Source organism: Juglans microcarpa x Juglans regia, chromosome 4D, assembly GCF_004785595.1.
Source record: "Juglans microcarpa x Juglans regia isolate MS1-56 chromosome 4D, Jm3101_v1.0, whole genome shotgun sequence".
Taxonomy (NCBI): Eukaryota; Viridiplantae; Streptophyta; class Magnoliopsida; order Fagales; family Juglandaceae; genus Juglans; species Juglans microcarpa x Juglans regia.
This window is the reverse complement of record NC_054600.1, coordinates 24,719,749-24,745,655: the sequence shown is the minus strand read 5'-3', so window position 1 is coordinate 24,745,655 and position 25,907 is coordinate 24,719,749. Positions and strand designations below refer to the sequence as shown.

General features: G+C 35.7%; 3 protein-coding genes across 3 annotated transcripts; 1 reads left to right on the top strand and 2 right to left on the bottom strand.

Moving 5' to 3' along the window:
• Positions 1-7,541: 7,541 nt before the first annotated feature.
• LOC121260521 (ADP-ribosylation factor) lies at positions 7,542-9,205 on the top strand. The gene is made up of 6 exons (XM_041162431.1): positions 7,542-7,705; positions 8,092-8,162; positions 8,516-8,635; positions 8,728-8,846; positions 8,930-9,011; positions 9,133-9,205. The coding sequence occupies exons 1-6, from the start codon at positions 7,558-7,560 to the stop codon at positions 9,136-9,138; spliced, it is 546 nt and encodes a 181-aa protein (XP_041018365.1). The 5' UTR covers positions 7,542-7,557; the 3' UTR covers positions 9,139-9,205.
• A 1,282-nt stretch (positions 9,206-10,487) lies between these two features.
• Positions 10,488-12,202, bottom strand: LOC121260520 (putative pentatricopeptide repeat-containing protein At1g02420). Its single transcript, XM_041162430.1, has one exon. It carries the CDS (start codon positions 12,178-12,180, stop codon positions 10,645-10,647), a length of 1,536 nt encoding a protein of 511 aa, XP_041018364.1. The 5' UTR covers positions 12,181-12,202; the 3' UTR covers positions 10,488-10,644.
• A 7,549-nt stretch (positions 12,203-19,751) lies between these two features.
• Positions 19,752-22,014, bottom strand: LOC121260519 (galactinol synthase 1-like). The gene is made up of 4 exons (XM_041162429.1): positions 21,563-22,014; positions 20,743-21,063; positions 20,446-20,580; positions 19,752-20,353 (listed from the first exon to the last, which is right to left on the bottom strand). The coding sequence occupies exons 1-4, from the start codon at positions 21,893-21,895 to the stop codon at positions 20,108-20,110; spliced, it is 1,035 nt and encodes a 344-aa protein (XP_041018363.1). The 5' UTR covers positions 21,896-22,014; the 3' UTR covers positions 19,752-20,107.
• Between the last annotated feature and the right edge of the window lie 3,893 nt (positions 22,015-25,907).

Here is a 25,907-nt window from a genome sequence, read left to right as displayed (position 1 = left end):
ATCATATAATTCATACAATTGCGATTTAAAAAAATATTTTAACTGAAAAATATATTTTCCTTAAAGAAATGTCTGGAATCGCATTTATATGATGAAACGATATTTTTATTATTCCATGTTCTTATTGTGCATGTGTAGGAACTTCCATATAGAAAATGCTCATATTGCATTTTTTTTTACTCTTTTAAATAAAGGAGAGGGATATCATTAGCGAGAAAATCTTCAATTTCTCAAACTTCACACCTATCATCCTATGCCTCCACAACACATTTTAGTATATCATCTTTCCACCCGATAAGTAATATCAATAAATCAGTGAGTGACCATCCAACTCTTAAACCTTTAGGAATTCTCACTAACACCATTATTTGCAATGAGTCTTAAATCAAATTAGGTATAGACTCCGCCAATATCACGTTATAAGTGCCAAAAACATCTTTTTGTATAATAAATGCAGTATATGACATTTTAGCAGTTAATTAGCAATATCCTTAGTTTTCGCTTGCTCAATATTTTTCGTATTCTTCAATCCACTATAAGAGAGAAAAGAAAACTCTACAAGAAATCATCTTAGCCTTAAACTTATATTGCATCAGTGCAACCACGAGTAAGATTTTTAGACTAAATTAAGTCATACCTAATTATTCAGATTTTTGCCACAGTTACCATTCAAACCTCTAAAGTGCTTGGTATTACATTACTCTCAAGGGTGCTCCTAAATTTATATATCTGTAAGAACCCATTTGTTTTCTCTAGCGAGAAAGAAAACCTGAGCAAGATTACTAGTGCTAATGCTATAGAGAGGTGCACTGATAAAACGTTTAAAATGAATATGCTAATCAAGAATGTCCCCAACACTTTTGCACATTTAGATTTTAACGTCCTTACTTGCCAAACATACTAGCAAGTTTTAGAGAGTATGTACTTATCTATGATTTAATCTAAATTGCTTCAAGATTATGATGTTCAATCTCAAATATAGGAACAATTAATTTTTACGTTATAAAAACAACGTGCAACTTTCGTTATTACCCACAAGATTCTCAAATACAAAATAGTGGTTTAGCTCTATCTGATAGTTGATCTCTTCAACTTCTATAAAAATTATAGTGCATGCGTCTCGTGCGCACTTCTAATTTTACTCTATACATTTCAGAGGTTTATACAATAATGATGATTTAAAACTATCTGACATTCATAATAATTTTCATTCGTTTCCAACTATGTTCATGGAGGAGATTAATGAGACAATTAAGTCGCATAAATAATCTCTATGTTTTTTTTTCAGCTATCTCAAAGTTACTAATCTATGGACATCTAATTGCACACACATCCAAGAAATTTATCGCGTTAATCTAAGTCAGAACAAAAATAATTAATATATGTTGCAAGATCGAAAATTTGCTATGCTTCTCAATCATCTCTTGAGCCTTAATGCCTAAATACTAATTTCTAACTTAGTTTTTGCGCAAATTTATATCATATAAGAGATTAATTCTAAATCAATTTAAACCATACTCCCACTAGGATAAGCAATCTACCAAGTTAGTCACATGCAAAATAATTTCTGCTTAGATCGAAGAAATCAATTTGAGCCAATCATAAGCATGAACTAATCAAACTCAGGCTACTTAATTCTTTATTTTATCACATTTTAAAAATTTTGAAGACTAATTCATGAAATTAGCCTAACAAATACTAGTGATAAAATAAACTCATACTTTGACATGTAAACACAATACATGTACAAAAAATTCATCACATTTCACCTAAATAATTATTATTCACAAGTATTAATAACGTAGGCAATTTATAGCATAAAATAAAATGCCTAGTAAATGTGACAAGAATTATCTCATAATGTCATGACATGCATGTATTCAATAACCATAATCACATTCAAAAAATAATTTCAAATAAATATTATGTGCAACAATTACATGCTGATTTAAAAAAATAAAATCAGTAACCACACAAGCAATAAGCTTTATCACAATAGTTGAGCTCATTGCCCTTTATATGTGAGGTCTTGGGTTTAAAACAGTACAAAGCCCTTTTTGTTTTAAAGATCCAAATTGAAAACATGGTTTGGATGGGCTGAGCTCAATGGGCCGCGAGCCATAAGCTCTCTTATATAAAAAAGCGACCCACATCCATATAAGCCCAAAGGTAATTAAAACCAAGCCCAAAGCCAAAGTCCAACACATGCAAAATTACAACTATTCATCTTTCTTACTGGTTACAGTTCATTACATCAGAAAAAATAAAAACTTACGCATGTAACTGCTGCTGCTGCCGTCGCCACCCTTTCAATGTCACTCCACGAGCTCTTACCTTCCTCTGCCGCTCACTGGTGCCCGCTGCTCTTGGTGAGCACTGCACCATAGTGAAGGTGCATTATACTCCTCTATGAGCGACAGTGCTCCTCTGTGAGCATGCCACCCTTTAATGTTGCCTTCGTAAAGCAACAACAGCTGGTATGTGCAATGCAATGCACCGCCTGGTACGCATTACACTTGGCAAAGCATATCTCGCTGCGCACAGTGGAGTAGCATCAATGGCCACTATAGACAAGTGCGCACAGTTCTGCGCTCAACGCAGTAGCCCACACCCTGGCATGTAGCATTGCCTCGGCTTGGTGCACCCAGCTCAACGCATTGAGGTGTTTGTTGCACCTCTAGGTGAAGCCATCATGGGCTTCGGTCCTCTGTGAAAGAAATTGCAGCTAGGTGTGGTGCGTGACAGTGGTTACCAGAGCACCTTGGGTAGGAGTAGTGTTGTGGACTACGCTATAAAATTTCAGCGCGAATGATCTAGGGAAGGCAGAGACTGCGACACCGCCCATGTGCATTGCTCTGCATGCAATGGAGCTTGCATCACCAGCCAGGTGCGTAGTTCTGCCCTTTGTAGAGCTTGCCGCATTGGCTAGGTGCATAACTACGGCCGCACTGCATTGAGGTGCTTGTTGCAGCTCCAGGTACATGACATCGCTGGTGGCGGCACCAAGATGCTGAGGCATCTTGGGTTCTTGCTACAACCTTTTCAGTACTCAAAACACAGTAGCGGTTGGAGCCATTGTTTGTGTAGCGGCGCTACCACTGTAACGACCAACCTTGACAATCATGGTTACAAGAAAAAATATTTTTATCGTGTGGAAAAAATTTGCGGTAAAAGAAATCACAATAGGCACGTAAAATACAAATCGGGAACAACCAATTTTGGGCTAGATGACCCAATGAACAAAGCAGTAACTATGAAATACCTTATACTATTGAAATTGAAAGTTGTGAAATTATTTGAAGAAAAGGGAACTTATGTCAAACCAGACGAAATTTTGGTTACGGTATAAAATTAAAATACGTAATGAAATAAGACTTTTACAATAAATTTGTAATCTAGATACTACAAAAAAAAAAAAAAATGAAATATTTCTTAAAAATTCAAAAGTTTTAATCGATTATTCAAAGTGGGAAAATAGTTGATTGAAATTAGGGTCTTGTGCACAATTTTGATATTCTCCATACACAATAGTTTATCAATATCGAATCAAGTAGTCTTGCATCGTCAATTTCTCTCTTTGTTATAGGTTGATTCGGGATATTTCTCCAGCATCATATATAGCAGGAAGTGCTGCTGGGCACTTCCGCGTTAGAAAAGAGAATAACATGATTATGTGATGAATGCCACGGCACGATTCTAGTCCTTGAATTGTTTAGCATTACATGGAGGAAAAAAGAAGAGTTCTTTTTTTTTTTCACTCATTTAAAGGTACCCAATTGAAATTCAATGATCTTGATAACGAGATGATAATAATATAGGGTTGAATATACTTCTCTGTGTGTATACGCAATACTAAAATATGATTTTTTTATTTTATTTTTGCCAATAGACTATGGAGAGACTATGGCATATGGCCTGGTTCTCTAAATGAAAAACTTGGGTTTAAAACCTCCCACACTCTTGTATAATTTTTTTTTTTGAAATATACTAACTATGATCTTATGATTACAAGTAGGAGTGTAAAATCGGGCTAGATTTTTTTTCGGTCCGGTCCGGATATCCGGATAGATTCAGGCGGTTATATGCCCGGATTGGTTTATTAGAAATGAATATTTAAAAAAAAAAAAACCAAGAAGGGAAAAAAGAAAGAATTTTAGCAAATGTGTATTTATCTGTAGTTGATATTGAAGAAACCTAGTTAAATCATAGGAATATGTTATTTGTACTTACTGCTTACATAATAATACATGCTGATGTATAAGTTATTAATATGCTGAAAATTTTAAAATTTGAAATTCAAAATTTAAATTTAAAAAGAAAATTAATAAAAAGAGTTTGTACGTAAAATTATAAGTATATATAATACTACTCTAAATCATATGATTGCATGATTGCGAGACCAGATTAATAATTCATGGGGTGCAAGATTAAATGAATAGTAGTTATTTCATGGTATTGTTTTATGAGCAATGCTACTTGTATTTAGATATCTTCAATCATCAGATCAAAAAATAAAAAAAGATATCTTCAATCACATTTATTGATATATCATAGTTTATGTTTACCACTAAAACTGAAAATAATTTTAAATGTTCTACGTTAATAATGGGATGACAACTTTTAGAATACTAAATAACATGTTTAGTGTTTCGTATATATTCTGACTCAAAACCTAACAAGAAAATTGGTGGAAGTATTGGATGGAACGATAGGGAAAGTCAGGGGCGGAACTATATACAAGGTAAGGGGCTACTCCCAAATTTTTTGAAAAAAATTAATATAGTATATAAATAATTATAATTTTTCTTTATATAATTAAAATTGTCCCCCAATACTCGGGCCTCCAAAATTTTTATTGAAATTGTCCCCCTCAATACGCACGTAGCCCCCATCCTAACTTTTCACTTTACTTTACACTCTTAGTCTAGACTATAACAGTTAATTTTTCACTTCACTTAACACCCTTGAGTCTACATTACTCAAACATGGAAATACCCACACTCTAACTCTAGACTTTAGTGATCTGACATGCTACTAAGTACTAATTGAACGCAATTTTAATTTGAACAATTCTGACAATGACAATTACATAGGCTACACAACCTTTAGCGTGGGATTATTCTGGCAATTACAATTTACACGGTTACTCAATCTATCAATCCATCACCATCCCTCTCTCTTTCTCTAGTACACAACGTCTCTTTAAGTTTTCTTTTCATTCTCTACAACACTAACGCTAGAGCCAAAGCACAGCTGCACAGACCATGGTTTCCGGTTGATTTTCTCCTAAAGCAGTCTCCACTAGTAACACTAGATTTACAGTTCCGAATATATTAATCTAAACATATATAGTATACTGATGTACATTATTATTTATTACTTACAAGAATAACTCTATTTTATTTCCTTTAATCTTCGTTGTTAATGTTCTAAATCCATGGATCTAGAAGTTTATGAATCATGATGATTATAATTTATCTTGAGCCTAACTGTCTGAGGCTCTGAGCTATTGATGAGCCATATTTAATTTTTTTGCCATGAAACTTATAAAAATTAGATTGCATACTCGAATGAAAGATGAGTTTCTTGCAGATCATTTGCTAGTTTATATTGAGAAAGAAACTCCCAGGAATTTCACTTCATAGATGATAATAGATGAATTTTATTTCATGAAAGATCGTCATCGAGCTTAATTTGAAGGGGAAATCCTAAGTTGATATTTCATTTTCTTTTCTTTTTATAATGGTAACTAGCAGACTACGAAAATCATAAGAAAAATTATCTTATAAAATGATTTATAGACATGTATTTTTTGTATACAATTCTATACGTATGATTATTATTTTTTATATAGTCACTTGCAAAAAATACATATTATTTATACTCACACATACCACACATTTTGTCAATCGCCCTCCTCCCACCAAACACTAAATCCTAGTTCCACCCCCGGAGAAAGTGCTCTCATTTTCCATTCAAAACTTGAATTATTTGCAAGTATGAATCATCTAAACGACATATTTTCAAATGATATAGGGAATAAAGCAGCATGCAATGAATTGATTTTACAAATTAATTGTTTAGATGAAAAAATCACTTATAATGTCACACATTAGTTGGTGTGACTAAGGATGCTATAATTTTTTGTTTGGTTACGCAGTTTAGATGAGATAAGATATTTTGTTAAAAGTTAAATAAAATATTATTATAGAATAATTTTTTACTATAATTTTTATTTTAAGATTTGAAAATGTTAAATTATTTATTATATTTTATATAAGAGTTTGAGAAAATTATAATGATTATATAAAATGAGATAGTTTAATTTTGTATAATCAAACCAGTCGGATGAAAATAAAAATTCTCTTATAATAAATAAAAAGATATAGATAATATGCAATTCGATGCGAAAGATATATCATTAACGTGATATAAAATTCAAATTATTTTAAAAAAGTTCTGATAAATCAAATTTTCTGACGTTGATTTCATAATTTACAGGATGGTCAATAGGTTGAAAGTTTGAAACACTTGAAGAAAAAAAAGAAAAAAAAAAAGGGGTTGAAACATATTAACAAAAATTCAAAAAGGAAAGCGTGAAAAACAATTTAAATATCTGCATCGCCGTGACTTCTGGTGTATAAATAAAGACGTCTCTCATTTGCCGTGGGTAGTGGAAAGCATCGTTGCGAAGAACAGCTCTCTCTTTTCATTGGAGGGAGTGCGAGGGAGGGAGGGGTAGATCTCTTTCTGTTTTCATTCTCAGGCCTCAGGCAGGTCCTTTCCTTTCTATCTCTCCCTCGATTAGTTTACAACGTTTCATATCTTCCTATTCATGTGATGTGACTGCCTTGCGATATATATCATTCTGTGATTATTATTTTGGTCAAAATAAATATTCGATCTACATCGTTAATTAACTTAATTCCTCTATTAACTTTCGAATTCCCTTTGGATCTCTTGCCGTGTGCTTCTATTTATATAATCCTTTTATGATTTTCTTTTTCTTTTGAAATCATTAGCTTTGATCTAGGTTCTAGATTTCGTTTACCTCAGAATTCAGGGTCTCCACTGTTGGATCGGGTCCCGTTGGGTCAGGGTTCTTTCCCAAATAAATTTGGCCTTCCCTCCCTGTTCTGATACTGACTAGATGAAGCTTGGAACCGGTGGTGGTGACGTTTTTTGGGTCATGTGGCCCCACTCGTGATCGTGTTTCTATTAAGAGGCCTTCCTGCTCCGACTGCAAGGGGAGCACACGACCATATACTCCGAAACTGTTAGGGAGATCTGAGTCATGAGCTTAACCAAAAACTTAATCTTGGATCTAAATTCTAATGCTAATTCTAGTTATATTATATTCTATGTTGCTTAATATGCGTGTTATAATCTGTACTCGAGCACATATAATTCACAGGTGTATATTTCAACTTGTTCACTGTTTGTTTAAGAGTTGTGGTAGCTATTGCATTTTCTAAGAAATGTACTTCTGGGGATCTTGGCGAAGTTAATGACATGAAATTGGGATTTCTGGATATAGAATACCATTAAGGGAAAAAGATGGGGCTGTCTTTCACCAAGCTTTTCAGTCGTCTGTTTGCTAAGAAGGAGATGCGTATACTCATGGTGGGTCTTGATGCTGCTGGTAAGACCACCATTCTTTATAAGCTCAAGCTGGGGGAGATTGTCACCACCATTCCTACCATTGGTAAGTCCAACGTCGATAAATAAATGGGATTGATTAATGTAGATAAACTCATTTCTGCTTCTTCTTCTTTGTTTAAACTGTTTATGGTGAGTTTTTAAAAAAGTGATATTGGTTATAGGATTTTCAAAAGCCTTTCGAGGTGGAAATTGTTTTTGTGAATGATGGTAGCATATCCATACCAACAATAAACTCTTGCTGAAGTAGATTTAGCAATGAAGATTCAAGATGATTTTTTTTGTCTGTTTAAGAGAACTTGTATTTGTCTGAAAAATTATTTTTATTATGTGGAAACAAATTGCTTATGTCTTGACATTACAATGGTTTGTGCCTTTTGTGCTTTTTACTGAAATTTTGTTATGTATCAAACACAAATGTAATTTGATCAGGATTTAATGTGGAGACTGTGGAATATAAGAACATCAGCTTCACCGTCTGGGATGTTGGTGGTCAGGACAAGGTATTATAAAAAGGTTCTTGCTATTTGCCACACTTTTGCACCTGGAATTATGCAAAACTACAACTAGATGTATTCTTTTAATTTGGGTTACGCCCAAATGCATCTATGCAAGCCATCCAATATGATGCAGGGTGTTTGCTTTCCTTATATATTTTTTTATCTGATATTATTAATCATAATGCCAAGGCACAATAATTGAAATCAGACCTCTCTAGATCACATCACCTGAATGTTGAAATGGCATATTATAAAAAAGAAAGAGATGGCATATTATCTGTCATAATGGATGAAGATACTGTACAATCTTGTGCTTCTCAATGACTAGTGGGTGATTTTGAACCTTTTCCTTCTAGATCCGTCCTTTGTGGAGACATTACTTCCAAAACACCCAAGGACTTATATTTGTGGTTGATAGCAACGACCGAGACCGTGTAGTTGAAGCTAGGGATGAGCTGCACAGAATGTTAAATGAGGTATGAGAAGCTGCACCATTTAGAAGACTTCAAATGTTGCTTCAAATGTTGCTTCATATGTCTGATATTGTTATTGTTTGTTGCTTTTTCAGGATGAGTTGAGGGATGCAGTGCTGCTAGTGTTTGCAAACAAGCAAGATCTCCCTAATGCCATGAATGCTGCTGAGATAACTGATAAGCTTGGCCTTCACTCCCTCCGTCAACGTCACTGGTGAGAAAAAATTCCCCCCCCCCTCTCTGTCTCTCTCTCTCTCTCTCTCTCTCTCATGTAACCGTGTCCAAAATTCATTGCAGGTATATCCAGAGCACATGTGCCACTTCTGGTGAAGGGCTCTATGAGGGACTTGACTGGCTCTCGAACAATATTGCAAATAAGGTTGGTCATGCTCTTATAATATTATATTACTACCTTGGCTTTTTTCAGCTTTTGTAAATACCTTGATTTTGTTTTCCTTGCTTCTTGGTTAATTTTTTTTGTTTAATCTACGTAATTGCAGGCATAGATGGCTTGATTCTGAGTTTTAGGTTGCAGCACTGCTGGAATATAAGTTGCATTTTTTTTTTGTTCTGAACTCGCTATCCTGTTTAGTGAGACCTTTTCTACCGGATTGTAGTTTCCCTTGCAGACATCTTTATTACTTGTAGTTTCAGAAGAATTCTTAAAAATTTTCTCGGTACTATCACCTCGACTCTCTGGACAGAATTGTATTTACAATTGTCATGTGAATGTAATGCCATTTACCCTTTGTTTGAAACTGGAGAGCAATCATCTCTGCTGTGTTTTTGGTGTCAAACTAGTAGAAGAAAACGATGTTAGACCCCAACATAGGCTTTGGAAGAATTTATCAGGAGGGCCAGAATCTTCCATGGGTCATTCTGAACCTACATTATCCAAGCTATTTCCCCAAAGATGAGCTTTTAGTTGTTTCAGGGATTGATCATAACTAGCTAATTGTTATAGCCTCCCCTCCCTAATTTTCTTTGCCCGAACAGAACAATTAGTCCTCGTATCTTTATTATTACATAGGGGATAATTCATTTGCAAAGCTGGATCTCTATCTTGGGTTACAATTTTACAATCTGAGACACGATAAGCCATAAAGTTAGGCCGGCCGGGGGAAGAATTGTCAACTAATTGCTCTGACTAAAAAATCCAGCCGTGTTAAAAAAAATTCTCGCAACCAGTTTGAACAAGTTCTGAAATCTCGTCAAGAACATGTGTGCGCACATATAGGAAGAAAATTGGGCACTACTACAGCTTCTAACTTCATGATAATCGAAAACAAAGTAAAATATATTTTACATACTAATAGAAAACTTGGGCATCAAAATATACAGACGAGGTAAGGTGATCATCTCACTTAAGAAAACTGCTGTTTTGAATAGAAACTAAGACAAGCTTTCAACAGCATTCCTTGCTGTCCGCTCCCATTGGTGGATCCTTGCTGCCGTGTGACACAAACCGAGTATTATCATACGTGAGAAGCAGTCTCCCATTAAATCAGGTATACGCTGAAGGTCGTAGAGCCGCACACTTCTTGACACGGATTTTTGTAAGCCAACTCCCCAAACATGGTCTCCACACGAAACTCCCTCGCCTCCGGTGAAGACTGAAGTGTCCTTTTAACCCTACACATGAAAAATTACATGAGTTAATCTAGGCCAGGATCCCTGTTTTCCAAATCTGAGAAGTTCAAAGGATGTTTGCCACCTTTGGCAAGTGCTTTGTTCTGTTGGAATAAAGAATTTATTTAGAGCATGAACAAAAATGTAAGTACACACAAATAAATCAGTTTTTTTCTTTTAATCAATAAATCAGTTTTTTAAGTTACAAGATCAAGAAAAAAACTTCCTCTGCATGGGCATGCTTTGAGGCAGTGATCCAAAGAGACACACAAGAGGTCCACGACCCCAAAGTCAGATAAATTGCAGAAACTTTACACGTTCGGTTTTGCATAACTCAGAATTCAAAATGGTTAATAAGGCTCAGGACAACAACTTCTGCTGCGTCAGTTTTTAAGTACACGGTTCACTGGAAGTAAGTCCGAATTTAATGTCTCTGTTGCGCTGCCAACACATTTAGGAACATGGATCAAACGCCCAAAAATGGCCATTTTCTCTGACAAGTTCTGCAGGGCTTCATGCTTGTTTGCAAGTTCCATGAGCACCTTGATCCTTTTGAAAGAAACAAGGCTTGGCTTGTGCCCCTTCTCTACCATCTGCAGAAAACACCTTTCTGCTTCCACCAACTTTCCCATATCACATAGCAAATCAAACAATACATCAGATACCAAGATATATGACCCAAAACCCTTCTCCACCATGTCATCCCACAACTGTAGTGCCATCTCGACCTTTTCCTGCCTCTTAAACAACCTAATTAGGAACATGCAAGACTGTGTATTTGGCAAACATCCGGTATCCATCATCCTCAGGTACAATTTCCAGGAACTTGGCAAATCATTTGACCAGTAGAAAATTCTGAAGAACAAATTGTATGTAGTTGAATTTGGATTTAAACCCTTACTTATCATCTCATCCATCAATTTATAGGCTTCACCAAGCCTCTTTGCAATACAATAATTTCTTATAGCAGCATTATACGCTGCAACATCCGGGTAACACCCATATTCCTTCATTTCCTTCAAGATCTCCTTAGCCTTATCGGGCTGACCAATCAACCCCAATCCTCCAATAAGACTAGTATACGTGATCACATCCGGCGTTATATCCTCACTTCGCATCTTCTCAACCACATTATAAGCCTTGTCCACTTCTCTCCCCTTGCAATACACATCAACCAAACAATTATACGAAACAACATCTGGTATCACACCAATTTCCCTCATCTCTCCAAAGAACCCTTCCGCCTCCTCCGTGGACTTCCACCCTGATAACAATATATTAAAAGTTTGCAAATTTGGTCTAAACTCGTGCTTCAAACTATGATAAACATTCCTCGCATCCGCCATGCTCTTCTCTTGACACAAAGTCCTTAAAAGCGCATTAAAGCAACCAGTATCAAACTCGGGTACGAGCTTCTTGAACCTTCTAAAAGACTCCACAGTCTGCCTAACGGAACATACCTTAGCAACTCTAGCTAAAACCACCATGACAGTACGCGGGGATATCAAAGATCGATCCTTTTGCCGCATTTCAATTAAAACATCCCAAATTTTATCAAACATTCGGCTTCTGCCCAGTATATAAAGCATTGTATCCAACGAAAAAGTGCTGTGATAAAACCCTCTTCTATTACCAGTATAATTGAAAAATTCCAAGGCATGGATTGGGTTTCCGTGGCTGAACCTGACCCTTTTCAGGACCTTATCAATCAAATCGTTAGAGAGGAAAACCCCACAAGATTTCAACGACTGCTGCAAGTTTTTTGAAGAGGTAGAGCTATTGATCACACGAAAGACCCTCTCAACGTCGTCGTTAAGGGATTGGTTTTCGGAGCAAAATAGCCGAAAGGGTAATGGGAGTGTGGGAGCATACCTGAATTGAGGTTGAAAGGAGAGGCACCTAGGAATAATAATCATCATCCTCACCTGTGCCAATATACAGCTTTGATTTTTTTGCTTTCCTTTTCTTTGTGTTATTCTCTGATTTGGGTGAGATATAAGAGGGATTCCGTACAAATAAGAGAGACCCAGAAGTGGTCTGGAATCTGGATTTCGCGAGCTAAGCAAAACTCACTCAGAATCTCGATTTCACAGTGAGCAAAACGCAGACTCCTAGCTTGCAAGCTCGCTCGCACTGAGAAAGGTACCGTTGGACCTAGGTTTGGGAGTGAGTTTGGGGCTCAGGCACCTCTATCTAACGACGGCGTTTTATGCATCACCATAAAGTTAGGCCATAAGGTAGATACATTTTATAATGGGCCACTCCTTTCTCCGATAGAAAACAACTTTTGTTGATTGGAAAATATAAAATAATTTATAACTATTTTACAACTCCACTTTAAAATAAAGGATAATTATATAAAATTAAGATTATTTTTAAATGACTAGACACAACTATATTAAGAATTGTAAGTATATCATTACTTTTTTTAACTTATCCCTAATCTTCAAACAACATTGGAGAGAGAGAGGAAATACATTTGAAATGAATAGTTCTCAAAAGAAACAAGTAGTTAAAAGTTATTGTTAAAAATACATTTATACCACTTCGAAAATAGTGTTTTCTCAATTTAAGGTTAATATAAAAATTATTTTATAAATTGATATGGGTTAAAGTAGCATGTTTGATTATACTACATCAAAATTACATGTCAGATTTTTAATTTATTTTTCTAACTTTTAATTATTTCTTTTATCAATTTAATTATCTTTAGAAACACAATGATCAAAATATTCCAAATTATATACAAAATAGAAATTCTTCGACAATATTTATTTATTTCAACACGCACCACCAACTGCATGCTGTTAAAGATTGAGTAAAGAGAAGATGATGAGAGAAAATGTAATTATCATTCATCTCTTGCATGTATGGCTTCGTACAATATATATACAACTTAGTGCAACTGCTATAGCTGAAAAGAATAGTAAAAATACAAAAAAAAGGTTGTTATTGAATTATAGCTATACAATAATTGACTTTGCCACATGTATATGTACGAGGCCACAAACATAAAATTTCATTTCAGCTCTTAGAATGCCAGTCTGATTCTTTGTGGCTAAGGTGCAGGTGCATGATCGATTCTGGCCTCTGCAACAGGGGAATCCGAGTGCCTCCTTTGTGTTTTTGTGTGCAATTATTGAGACTCACCCTCAAGATGAGCATATATGTTTATGATGCTCATCTTGGGCAATAACAAGTGGAAATGAGGTGTTGTTAAAGCCTTAGTTAGTATGTCTGCTAAATTTTGAAAGTACATGCACTAGTTTAATGACACCTGCTAGCACTTTTTCTCTAACAAAATGACAGTTCAACCCCACATGTTTTATCCTTTCATGAAATATGGGATTTTTGGTGAGATGTATTGCAGATTGACTATCACAATATAACAAAGCAGGTCGCAAATGCTTAATGTTAAAGTCTTCTAGAAGAGCTTTCAACCAAATGATCTCATAGTTTTTATGTGCCAAAGCCCTGTATTTTGCTTCAGCCGATGACCTTGATACCACAACTTGTTTCTCTGATTTCCAACTAATTAAAGAATCATCAATAAACACACAAAAACCAGTTATAGATCTTCTAGTTTTAGGGCATGCTGCCCAATCCGAATCATTGTATCCCTTAAGATGCAAATAAGACCTTGAAGAAAAGAAGATTCCTTGGCCTACTGAACCCTTAACATACTTAAGTATTTTATGAGCTGTGAGAAGATGAGTGTGAGTGGGTTTGTCCATGAATTGACTAAAGATACCAACAAAGTATGTGATGTCAAGCCTTGTGGTGCTTAAGTAAATGAGTTTGCCTATTAATCTGCGATAACCAGTGATATCTGAGAGAGATTCACCAGAGGAATGTGTCAACTTGTGATTTGATTCCATTGGAATGGTCACAACTTTACCGCCAAGTAACCCAACACTTTCAATGATCTCTAAATCATATTTTCTTTGGCAAACATGAATACCATCCTTTGATCTTGCAACCTCTAATCCCAAAAAATATTTAAGCACCTCCAAATCTCAGATTTTAAACTGATCATGCAACTAGGCTTTGACAGAATTAATGGCAACCAAGCTGCTACATCCTAAGATAATATCATCAACATATACTAGAAGGGAAACAAAACCACCTTTGTCACTCCGAGTAAATAATGAGTAATCTGATTTTGACTGATAAAAACTAGCAGCAACAAGAGAGGTAGTGAATTTTTAATTCCATTGTGAAGCTTACATACCAATTTCTTCCTTTCGGATTGAGACTCCCTCTTAAGCTGAAATCCAGGTGGCAGCTCCATGTAGATCTCTTCTTCGAGATTATCATGAAGAAAAGTATTATGAACATCTAATTGTTCTAAATGCCAGTTATGGATAGTAGCAAGTGCAAGGAATAATCTGACAATGGTCATTTTTGTTACAGGGCTGAAAGTTTCTTGGTAATAGAAGCCCTCACGTTGAGTATACCCCTTAGCTACTAGTCGTGCCTTGTTTTTATCCACAGTTCCATCTGATTTCAATTTCACTTTGAACACAGTTCCATCTGATTTCAATTTCACTTTGAACACATACTTGTAGCCTATTGTTTTCTTTTTAGCAGGGAGAGAAGTGACTCACCAAGTACCATTATTCTCAAGAGCCTTGCGTTCTTGAGTGATAGCATCACTCCAATGATCATATACAATAGCCTCCTCATAATTTTTTGGTTCAGATGTGAGAGTGAGAGATAAAACATATGCTTGGTGAGAATGAGAAAGTCGTGAGTAGTAGAGTGTTTGCTGTAAAGGATGTGTAGTGGAACATGTAGAAAAAGAATGAGGATGAAGAGAGGAAACAAGCTGGCAATGATAATCATGCAAGTATGAGGGTGTAGGTTTGACTCTATCAGACCTCCTAAGTTGTATGGATTGAGAAGGATGAAGTGGATCAGATGACAGTGGTGTATAAAACTCATGGTTGTTTGATGTAGGAAGAGAGAGGGAAGATGTGGGAATAGAGGGAGATGTAGGAATGGTGGAAGATAAAGGAGATAGTGGTGAAGGAAATGAATGAGGTGAGGGAGAGTGAAGTTCTGTGCTGGTTAAAGGAAAGGATGAGGGGTAAGGAACTATGTCAGGAAAAGGTGGGGGTAAAGCGAGATCAAGATTGAGTGGAGGTAAAGGCTCAAGAGCTGATTTTGCAAAGGGAGATTCAATTCTATGAAGACTATATCTTGAGATACAAATGTTGTATGATTGGTTAGATCATACACCTTGTACCCTTTAATCCCTACAAGATACCTGATGAAAATGCAGCTCTTGGACCTAGGATCAAGTTTTGTTCTGTCATGTTTGATTGTGGATACAAAATAAAGACAACAAAAAACTCTTAGATGGAGATAAGACGGTTTAGAGCAGAAAAACTTTTCATAAGGGGATTGGTTGTCAAGAAGCGGTGAAGGAATGCAATTAATTAAATGTGCTGCTATCAAGACTTAAAATAGCATCACTCCAGAATTTTGTTAGGAGATTGGCTTGAGGGAGAAGTGCTCGGGCTACATTAAGGAGATGTTGTTTTCTCTCTACTACCCTATTTTATTGGGGTGTGTAGACACAAGATTTTTGGTGTAGAATTCTATGAGAATTATAGAATTTGGGCATGTGGAACTCAAGACCATTATCAATTCGAATTTGTTTGACTTTAAAGTTAAACTGAGTATTGATCATGAGAATGAATAATTGTAAAATAGACTTGGTTTCAGATTTGAATTTCATGAGATATACCCATGTGGTAAGGCTAGGATCATCGACTATGGTTAAAAAATATTGGTGTCCATGCAATGAGGCTTGAGAATATGGACCCCAAATGTCACTATGAATAAGATCAAACACAGCATTTGTTGAAGTAATATTTGATGGGAATCTCAATTTCTTCTGTTTAGCTAAGAAACAAATAGTACAAAGAGCATGGTTAAGACTGATTACATCTAGACAATAAGAATGAATTAAGTTCATTCATTGACTAGACAAATGACCAAGCCTAAGGTGTTATATATCAAAGTCTTGCCTATTCAAGGCATTATAGATACGATTGTTGGAGGAAAGTGAAAAATTTACAGATAAGACTGAGTGAGCTTGTGAGCAGGTAGTAGAGGCCTCGATGGGTTTTAGCTAGACCAATCGTCATCCATGAAACAAGGTCCTGTATAAAACAGAATCTCTCTATGAAAATGAGACAAAGAAGTGGATTAAGGATAATCTTGTTGATAGACAAAAGATTGAATGTGAAAGAAGGGACACATAAGACCTCTGTGAGTATATTAGACTCAGAAAGTTTGATATGAACCCGTGGGAATAAAATCCATTGAACCCATAATTAATTTGAAAACTCATCCAAGAAAGCCAATGGAAAATTTAGACCCGTTGATGAACTCATTTCAAGAACCTAGATTATATGAAAATATAGACCCATTGAAGAACCTGTATTAAGAACTTAAATTATAAGAAAGAACGCCACAAATGTTGCAATTTGCTTTTGATAAGTTCAAAAGTTCATTTAAGAACAAGAGGAGATAAACTCAACTCACAATGAATAAAATCATCAAATTTCATAAATTGATTAAAATGAGGCTATAAAGAGTATTTAAATCAAAACCTAATTAAAACTCTAGCTAAAATAATCTCCCCTTTCCAAAAATGCCCCTGAGTGAATAGTATCACGTCTATAGTAAGGCTATAGTGCTCGACTACAGTAACTTCTTGAAACCTTAGTTCAACAAAATAATAACTTTCCCAACATGCCATTGAATAGGCGCCTCCTTAAGTTATTCTCATAATAAACTCAATTATTCTAAACTAATAAAATAAGTCATTTAAATGAATTAAACAAGTAGAAAGCCTTCAAGTGCCTAAAACATTTAAGTCATGTTGTTGCCCTATTCCATAGCTTGTATCAAATAAATCAAAATTCGATCTTCATCCTTCAAGCCCATCTTGAATGTTGGGCTCTTGCTAGGCTCGTCCCAAGTAGATTGTACCAATTCTTGCATTGCCTCCTTAATTTTCTTGGCTTTTGACCTTGTAATTGGCCCATCTAGAACTTGCAAAGGATCTTTAAGACTAGGTCCATCTTGGTACCCATCAAAGTTTGACAGTCCCAATATAAGTGACTTCAACCCGTGACCCATTTGGCAATTGCGAGGAACTGACTATGTGGCATGTTGCCCCAGTGTCAATAATCTATTATGTATTTACTAAACTGTGTGAAGTATGATGCTTATGGAGCTGTGCAAATTGAAAAATAGAAATGATGGAGATGGCAGACAAGCATATACTTGCCATGTTCAACTGGGGTGTGCCAAGCAAGGAATTAGATGAGTTGGATTCAGTAGGATGTGGTTGTTGTGCTTGACCATTCACTAATGCCATCAACTTTTGAACTTGGGATTGTGTGAGTGATAGTTAAGGTATTGTGATATTCTCTTTCTCCTGGTTTGGAGATAGCACTTGATTTGCTGAATAAGGGGCTAGAAATGTGCTATTAAAATGTCCCTGCTTGAGCTTGGTGAACCTAAAATTAGGAGGAAACCCAATTAACCGATAACACTTCTCTCGAACATGTCCAGATTTTCCACAGTGACTGCATGTGATCTCTTGTTTTTCTTTCTTCTTGAATGGGGTGTTATGAAATACTGCTAAAGCTGAAGACTCAACAGAGGGAAGCAACAAAACTTATATTTGCGTTTGTCGTTCTTCTTGTAAAATCAGAGAGAAAATCTTATCAAGTGAAAGAATTGGGCTCATCAATATGATTTGCCCTCTAATGCTTTCATAAGAGTCGTTAAGACCCATGAGGAATTTGAAGACATACTTAGTTTGTTGAGTTTCTTGAATTGTAGTAAGAGTACTTTTGCAGGTACAAAGACCACATGAACAACATGGGATAGGTCAATAGTTATTGAGTTCTTCCCAAATCCCATTGAGTTGAGTGAAGTATTCACTCATAGATTGTTTGCCTTGCACAAGGGTTCCAAGCTGTTGTTGAAGTTGATAAATCTATTCAGAGTCCGGTTGAGAAAAATAGGTGTGAAGCTTGTCCTACACAGTTTTGGCCGAACTGATGTAGAAAACATTGGAGGTGATTTCCTTTGTGATAGAATTGAGGATCCATGATAGTATGATGTTATTACAGCACATACATGTGATAGAATTGAGGATCCATGATAGTATGATGTTATTACAGCGCATACATGGAATGTAAAGAGGATCATCATGTGTTGGGATTGGGACGCTTCCATTAAGGAAGCCAAGTTTTTTTTATTTTTATTTTTTATTTTTTTTTATGGATATTGCCAAGGTGAAGAATCTTTTCAATGACAAATAGTTGGATTTGGAAAGAGGTGGGGAAATGACCACAGTGTGAGAGTTGATGCTGCAGGGAAGGTGTTTGTGAAAAGGCTGTCTGAAAAAAAAAATTTGTAGCGGTATCGATCAGCTTAGTAAAAATACATCTCTTGCTTGCATGGCTTTGTATTGTATATATACAACTCAGTGTAGCTGCTATAGCAGGAAAGAATAGTAAAAATACAAAAAAAAAAAAAAAAAAAGGGTGGCTATCGAATTACAGTTGTACAATAACTGCTCTACCACATGCATACGTAGAGGCCACAAACATAAAATTCCATTTCAACTCCTAGAATGTCAATCCTGTTTGTGACTAAGGTGCAAGTGCATGCTCGATTTTGGCCTCTGTAATAGTGGAATCCGTGTGCAATTCTTGAAACATGCATTATGACAAAACTTGAGTTCTGCCATGAATTTGTATTCAAGCTGATATGTGTACAGAGTTAGGGATCGAGAATAGAGAGAGAGATTTGGACATAAAGCTTTATATTATTGTGTATTTCTATTAATTCTTTACAATAAAAAAGAAGTATTTATATGTACTAAAAATACAAGGTGCAGCGGTTTTAATCTCTGATACTATGACAAAACTTGAGTTCTACTATGGATTTGTGTTCAAGCTGATATGTGTATAGAGTTAGGGTTCGAGAATAGAGAGAGATTTGGACAAAAAGCTTTTATATTATTGTGTATTTCTGTTAATTCTTTACAATCAAAAAGAAGTATTTAGATGTACCAAAAATATAAAGACAGAAAGGTAATTATACATATAAAGAAAAGAACTAATAACTAATGTATTTCTAATACATTATTATGTCACGTAAATGGCATGTGGTATAAAAATTTCAAATAGCTAATTTGATATTGAGATGTGAATGGAGAGGTAAGATGTATCGATCGGATAGCTATCATAATATGATATTTGTGTGGAGTTTTGATCAAATTATTTACTTGATTATTGATCCCCACGGCAAGTTAGCCATGATCCCATTTTTTCGTCACACCAAAGGAAGGAAGGAATAATTCCTTCCAAATTAACAACAAATATAAAATAATTAGTTAAATGATGATAGGCTAAGATATTGGCAGTGTGTGTAGAAGAGAGGGAATTTATAAGTTAAAATGCACATTGTATTCATTTCTAAGCACGCATTATAAACAGACCCAACAGCTAACTGATGCCCACTTACAATTACTTGGAAAGGACTTCTGCACCGACCCAAAATTATTATTTAAAAAAAAAAAACAAAAAACGCACGAAAGCTTGTTCCCCTTTCCCAAACAGCAACCCATCTTCGATCTTCACATGCATCCTTTGGACAAAGGAATATAGTCATGAATCATGATGTTGATTCTCGCTTCCACCTCTCACATGACTTCAGGTTGATTCTCGCTTCCAACTGATGATCTCTTGACTCCGAGTTGATTCTACAACGTACGTACGTACACACTTCATCCCCAGAAACATGCAGGATCTAAGCCGCTGATGGTGCTGTCACAAACTGAACGGGGCCGGCCTCCGAAAGAGCAGACAAGAACGGCTGCATGTTGACTGCCTCTGCCTCACCACCCGCAGCCATAGCTGTCGCCGCTGGCGTCGGCGGCTTCTTGTAGTCCAATGATTCATCATTGTATATATCCCACCACTTTTTCACTAGCACCATAATGTCCTCTCTCTGCATGTTATCTTCTTTCCCTGTATACCTCCACGGCTTTGATCCCTGTCAAAAAATTTTCCCACAAATCAGGCTACAATTAATAACCAAATCCAGATAACTACAAAAACAGCCATTAATCAGTGAAAAACACACACCGCTGCACAGTAGTGAACAACTTTCACTTTGTCAAGCTCCACATTTTCCGGGTGTCTCCACAACATAGCAAGTACGAGATTGTAAACGAGTGGGATAGGCTTGTAAATATCTCTGAAGTACATGTTTAAGAAGTCCTGTCAAAACAACCAAACACAGTACGGCATAGTTTGAGGTTAATCCATGCAGAATATCAACCATCAAATATGAGAACAAGTTAACTGAAGGACCAATAATCGAACCCAGAAATTAGCATATAAGTTACTTAAAAAAAAAAAAAAGTTAAATATTCCACGAACCTGTTCAGCAAATGGAGTGGAGGGTGTGATTTTTAGGGTCTTCAAGAGGTCCTTGTAGATGGATAAACTGGGTTCGTAAACGAACATACCGGCGTTGAAGTAGAGCGACGGTGGCTGGCCGAATCCGGCTGGCCACTTGACCTTTTCAGGGCACTGCTGGCAGTACCCGATCTTGTATTGCAGGGTGTGACTCCATGTTTTCTCGCAAAAGCAGTCCATCACCGCGTACAAATACCCATCCGGCAAATCAAAGAGGTGGTCGATGTTCTCAAACACCTGGATGTCCCCGTCCAAGTATATCATTTTACTGTATTCCACAAACTGCACCCAGATCAAAATATTCATCATCTATAATGGCCCAAGGAATATTTATTTAAATTAATAAAAAATCATCATAAAAAAAATAAAGCTGTTAATTTAAAACTAATCGGGCACAAGTCATCACAAGACGAATGAAGTCAGCATATGACATGACAAAAATAATTGAATACAGAGGAGAATTAATAAACCGTATTTGATTCATTTATAAAATATTAATTAATCTGAAATTATATGTGTGTATATATATATATATATATTATAAAGTTTGGACTTTAAGTGACTATTAGCCTTAAATTCACGATGGTACGCTAGGCGACATATAATCGTGTAAAAAAACTATGTAGTCATAAAACAAGAACCCCGTAAAGGTCCACGCACAGAAGTGTCCATGACAAATAGATAGCCACGTGTAAGCACGGGAGCTGAAACAAAAACACCACGTGTAAAAGAAACACAGCCGAAACAGTACCACGTTATTGTATTATAATATTTTAGGTACCTCCCAGATACGGAGCTTGGAGTAGTTGATGACGTAGTAGGCCATGGCGAACTGGGTCTGGTTATCCGGCGGGTAAACGGGGTCGATCTCGCGGACTATGCAGCCCTGAGAGAGCAGGATCCGACGGTGCTCCTCCGGCACGTCGGGAAGCACCGCGACGACCAGAGGATACGGCGTTTTGACCTTCCTCAACCCTTTGGCAAGCCCCACGACGCCCTTCACGTAGTCTCCGTTACCGGCCAGGAAAGTCACGTAGGCCCTGCTCGGCACGGTCACGGGTCTCGTGCAGTACCCGGCGGGTTTCATAGCCGACGGAACGAGCTCAGGAGCCATGTCAATATTATATTATATTAGGGAAAGAGAGGCCGCAGAGAGGCTCGAGATTAATGCTAACAAAATAGGGATGGCTGGCTGTGGGTTTTCTGGGTTTTGGAGTGGTGCTCATCTATATACACACGCATACATATAGCGGTGAAATGAAACGGAGATGAGGCCGAAATTCGGGTAAATTGGTCATACAATTTAGGATGCAGACACGTGTCCCTATCAGAGACCTGACGGTTGTTGAGTGGTTGCGGGAAAGTTCTGGACGAACTGTGGCTATTGGAAGAGGCTGGAAGCTCTTTTACTTATAATTTGCTAACGTTTTTATGTTTCTGAAATTTCGGGCCCCAAAGTAAGCAAAATTTTTTGAAACTTTTGATCGCATTGGGATCCGGTCTCGCGTGACAAATGATATTATAAATATTGTTTAATTCTTTATATATATATATATAAAAGTGAGTAAATATAAATTTTTTATTAAAAAAAATTAATTTTTAATAATAAATTTTATTTTTTAAAAATTATGTAACATTTACACACTATTATATAAAACATGAATTTTGCTACTTATTATTTTTATATATTATACATCACATTTTTTTATTTTTTAAAATTTTTTAATTTTTTTCTGACTTTATTCTTTTCAAACATATTAAAATTTTTTATTTATTATCTATATACTACTCATTTAGTAACATTAAAATATAAAAAAGATATTTAGTTCGTAAAGATGGGGAATAGAATTTTTGATAAAACAATACAAAATGCTGGCTATTACTTGTTTATTTAGGACGCGTGGATTCTAAAAGGTTCCACACATAAAATTCGTGGCTGAGTTTTGCCATGTCATGGAATCAATCACCTGAGGTTGCATGCTAGGATCACGACACTTGTTGGTCATAACTGGACCCAGCGCCAGCTGGAACTTAATTGCTGTCCATCGTCCACTGTGAATTAAAGTTTATAAATGGTACTCTTAAGAAAAAATGTAAGGCTCATATTCCTTTTAAAATTAACATAGTCCTGTTATACGATCGCGCGCGCGTATATATATATATATATATATATTCTCACCAAATCGGTCTTGAATTTTTAAGAATTATTTTAATAATAAAAAGATTTTATAAAAATAAACGTATAAATTGATATAATTTAATGTAATAAATTAAATTATAAAATTAATTTTATTATAATGCTAAATTATTTTTTTTTTATAATTATAATAGTTTGATTTTTTGTATAAATATTAGATCCGATAGAGTTGTGTCCTCATAGAAATATTATAGAAAAGGTTGATGGATTTATTAATCAGATCTTGTTAATGCATTGTCAATATAATTTTGACCAGTTTCACGTGTGTTTATCTACTTTTGCGAATGATCGAGTGATTGATATCGTGGCTCAAATTTGGCCATTCATAAGACAAATGAAAGCAACGAGAAACTGTAAAAAGTCATGACTTAAGAATCAGAAGTGGATCGTCTGCCAGCACGACGGCCAAACTATTAAAGTCTAAGACTAACATTTATTATTATATATAGACTCTTATATATGCTAGTTTTAATTCGGACATTAATTTAATGATGGACGTACACGAGATACTGGACTATACTTTAGCCACATTCTTAATTAAATAAATTAATCTTTCTTAGCCCAACCAAAAAATTAATCACGTTTCTCAACAATGTGTGGATCTGCCTCAATTTAAAAACCTATACAATTCTCAGCACATTTTACATGTTACATGCTGTGGGTAGTCGATGGAGCAGTGCGACCGACCTTAACTCTCAAGAAACCCTTCTTCCTAATTCTTTATAAATTTATCAATAATAATAATAAGAGAAGTTTTATAATTACAAAGAGATTTTATAAAAATAAATAAATAAATTGAAATGATTTTATAATATAATAAGTTAAATCTAATTTATAATAAAATTTATTTTATAATCTAACATATTATATTAAATAACGTTAATTTATAAATTTATTTTTATAAAATTTTTTTATGATATTTCTCTAATAACAACTAAGAAACAAACAAACAATAAGCAATTTCTTCACGCGTTTCCCTTTCATATATATATTTTTAAAAGATGGAAGACTTGCGATAAAATATATATAATGGTTGAGGTCAGGATCGATAGACTAGTGCTTGGTGGCCTATGATTATCACAAAAAGTCATGCTTATGATTGTTTAATTGTAGGCCCTATATATAAATATATTATATATATACACATATTGGCGTGACATTTTACATTCCAAATTGACTGCTAAAAATGCTGTTCAATTTTGTTTCCTCACGTAATAGAGAAAGACTTAAATAAGGTCGGTGTTCATTTCTCTTTTACACCAAACAATAAAATTGCAACATATGTTGGACTAATTGAAATTATGGTAGGCGCATATAAAATCAAAGAAGAAGATAGAGAAATAGCACATAAGCCATTCGAGAAAATGCCTTCAAGAAGACATAGTATTATATTATGTTCTATATGATTTTTCTTACTATTCATTACAACCACAGCCCATATTTATACACTTATAGCAAGATAAATGATCTGATCATAAATTGACCATACGGTGTACAATCATTCAGTCGGTTATAAGGGAATCTTCTAGAGTAGGACAGATGGCATGGTTTTGCTTTTGGCAGCTGTGCTGGAGTTTGTTAGGCTAGCTGTGGACTCCTTGTGGTCATGGGTGCCTTCTGTTGGAATGATGGCAACAGAATGATCTAGTGTTTCAATAGCCCCTTGCGATTCAAACGACACTGGAGAGATGGTGAGGCTTGATTGTAGTAAATTAAAGCGTGCAGTGGAGAGAGGCTTTGTAAATATGTACACAATTTGGTCTTTGCTAGAAACAAAGGAGACTTTGAGTGTTTTTGCATCAACTCTTTTCCGAACAAAGTGGTAGTCGAGTTCAACATGTTTGGTTCGAGAATGAAGAACCAGATTCATGGAGAGGTAAGTAACACTAAGATTGTCACACCAAAGTATTGGCAGATCAGACAAGAAGACGCCAAGCTCACAAAGTAGGGATTACAGCCATAGAAGTTTGCAAGTAGTGTTGGTAACTGACTTGTATTTAGCTTCAGTGGACGATCTGGCAATCGTTGGTTGTTTCTTGGAACCCCAGGATATCAAGTGAGAACCAAAATAGACACAGAAGCCACTCGTGGACGTGCGATCGTCAAGGCACCCTGCCCAGTCAGTATCAGAAAAAGCAGTAAGAGTAAATGCAAAAGAGGTAAAAAAATATAAACCAAAGTGAGATGTGAGACGTAAGTAATGGAGAATCCGTTTTACTACTTGCCAATGTGAGATCTTAGGACAATACATGTATTGACAAACCTTGTTAACGGCAAATTATAAATCAGGACGGGTGAAGGAAAGGTACTGCAAGCTATCTACAATGCTACGGTAAAGTTGAGTATCCTTAAATGAGGATCCTTCTAAAGTCGTGAGCTTTACAGAGGTGCACATGGGGGTGGATATTGACTTTGAGTGATGCATATTTGTGCGTTTGAGTAGGTCAGTAATATATTTCGTTTGAGACAAAAACAGACCATCAGAGGTTCTAGAAACTTCAATTCCTAAGAAGTGGTGCAAGGGCCCTAATCATTGACTGGAAAAGCAATATGCAGAGATGCAATTATTTGAGAAATAAGAGCTTGAATAGAACCAGTGACAATGATGTTATCAACGTAAGTTAACATGTAAATGGTATAAGTGGAATTACGAAAAATAAACAAAGAAAAGTCAGATATGGAGGCAACGAAACCAAGGGACAACATTTTAGAACTCAACTTGGCAAATCAAGCCCTAGGGGCTTGTTTAAGGCCATAGATGGATTTACGTAGCTTGTAGACATGTGATGGATGATTGGGATTTGCAAACTCTGGCGACTGATGCATGTAGACATCCCTTCCTCCAGATCTCCATGGAGGAAAGCATTATGAATGTCCAACTGGGGCAGTGGCCAAGATGATGAAACAACAAAGGACAAGAGAAGCCGAA

Bases quoted from the DNA above. Each gene is read 5' to 3' on its own strand.
- LOC121260521 (XM_041162431.1), top strand. From the start codon at position 7,558: ATGGGGCTGTCTTTCACCAAGCTTTTCAGTCGTCTGTTTGCTAAGAAG. The intron at 7,706-8,091 runs GTAAGTCCAACG...TAATTTGATCAG, and splicing joins CACCACCATTCCTACCATTG to GATTTAATGTGGAGACTGTG. The intron at 8,163-8,515 runs GTATTATAAAAA...TTTTCCTTCTAG, and splicing joins ATGTTGGTGGTCAGGACAAG to ATCCGTCCTTTGTGGAGACA.
- LOC121260520 (XM_041162430.1), bottom strand. From the start codon at position 12,180: ATGATGATTATTATTCCTAGGTGCCTCTCCTTTCAACCTCAATTCAGG.
- LOC121260519 (XM_041162429.1), bottom strand. From the start codon at position 21,895: ATGGCTCCTGAGCTCGTTCCGTCGGCTATGAAACCCGCCGGGTACTGC. The intron at 21,064-21,562 runs GTACCTAAAATA...ATCTGGGTGCAG, and splicing joins CCAAGCTCCGTATCTGGGAG to TTTGTGGAATACAGTAAAAT. The intron at 20,354-20,445 runs GTGTGTGTTTTT...ATTTTTTGACAG, and splicing joins TTGTTCACTACTGTGCAGCG to GGATCAAAGCCGTGGAGGTA.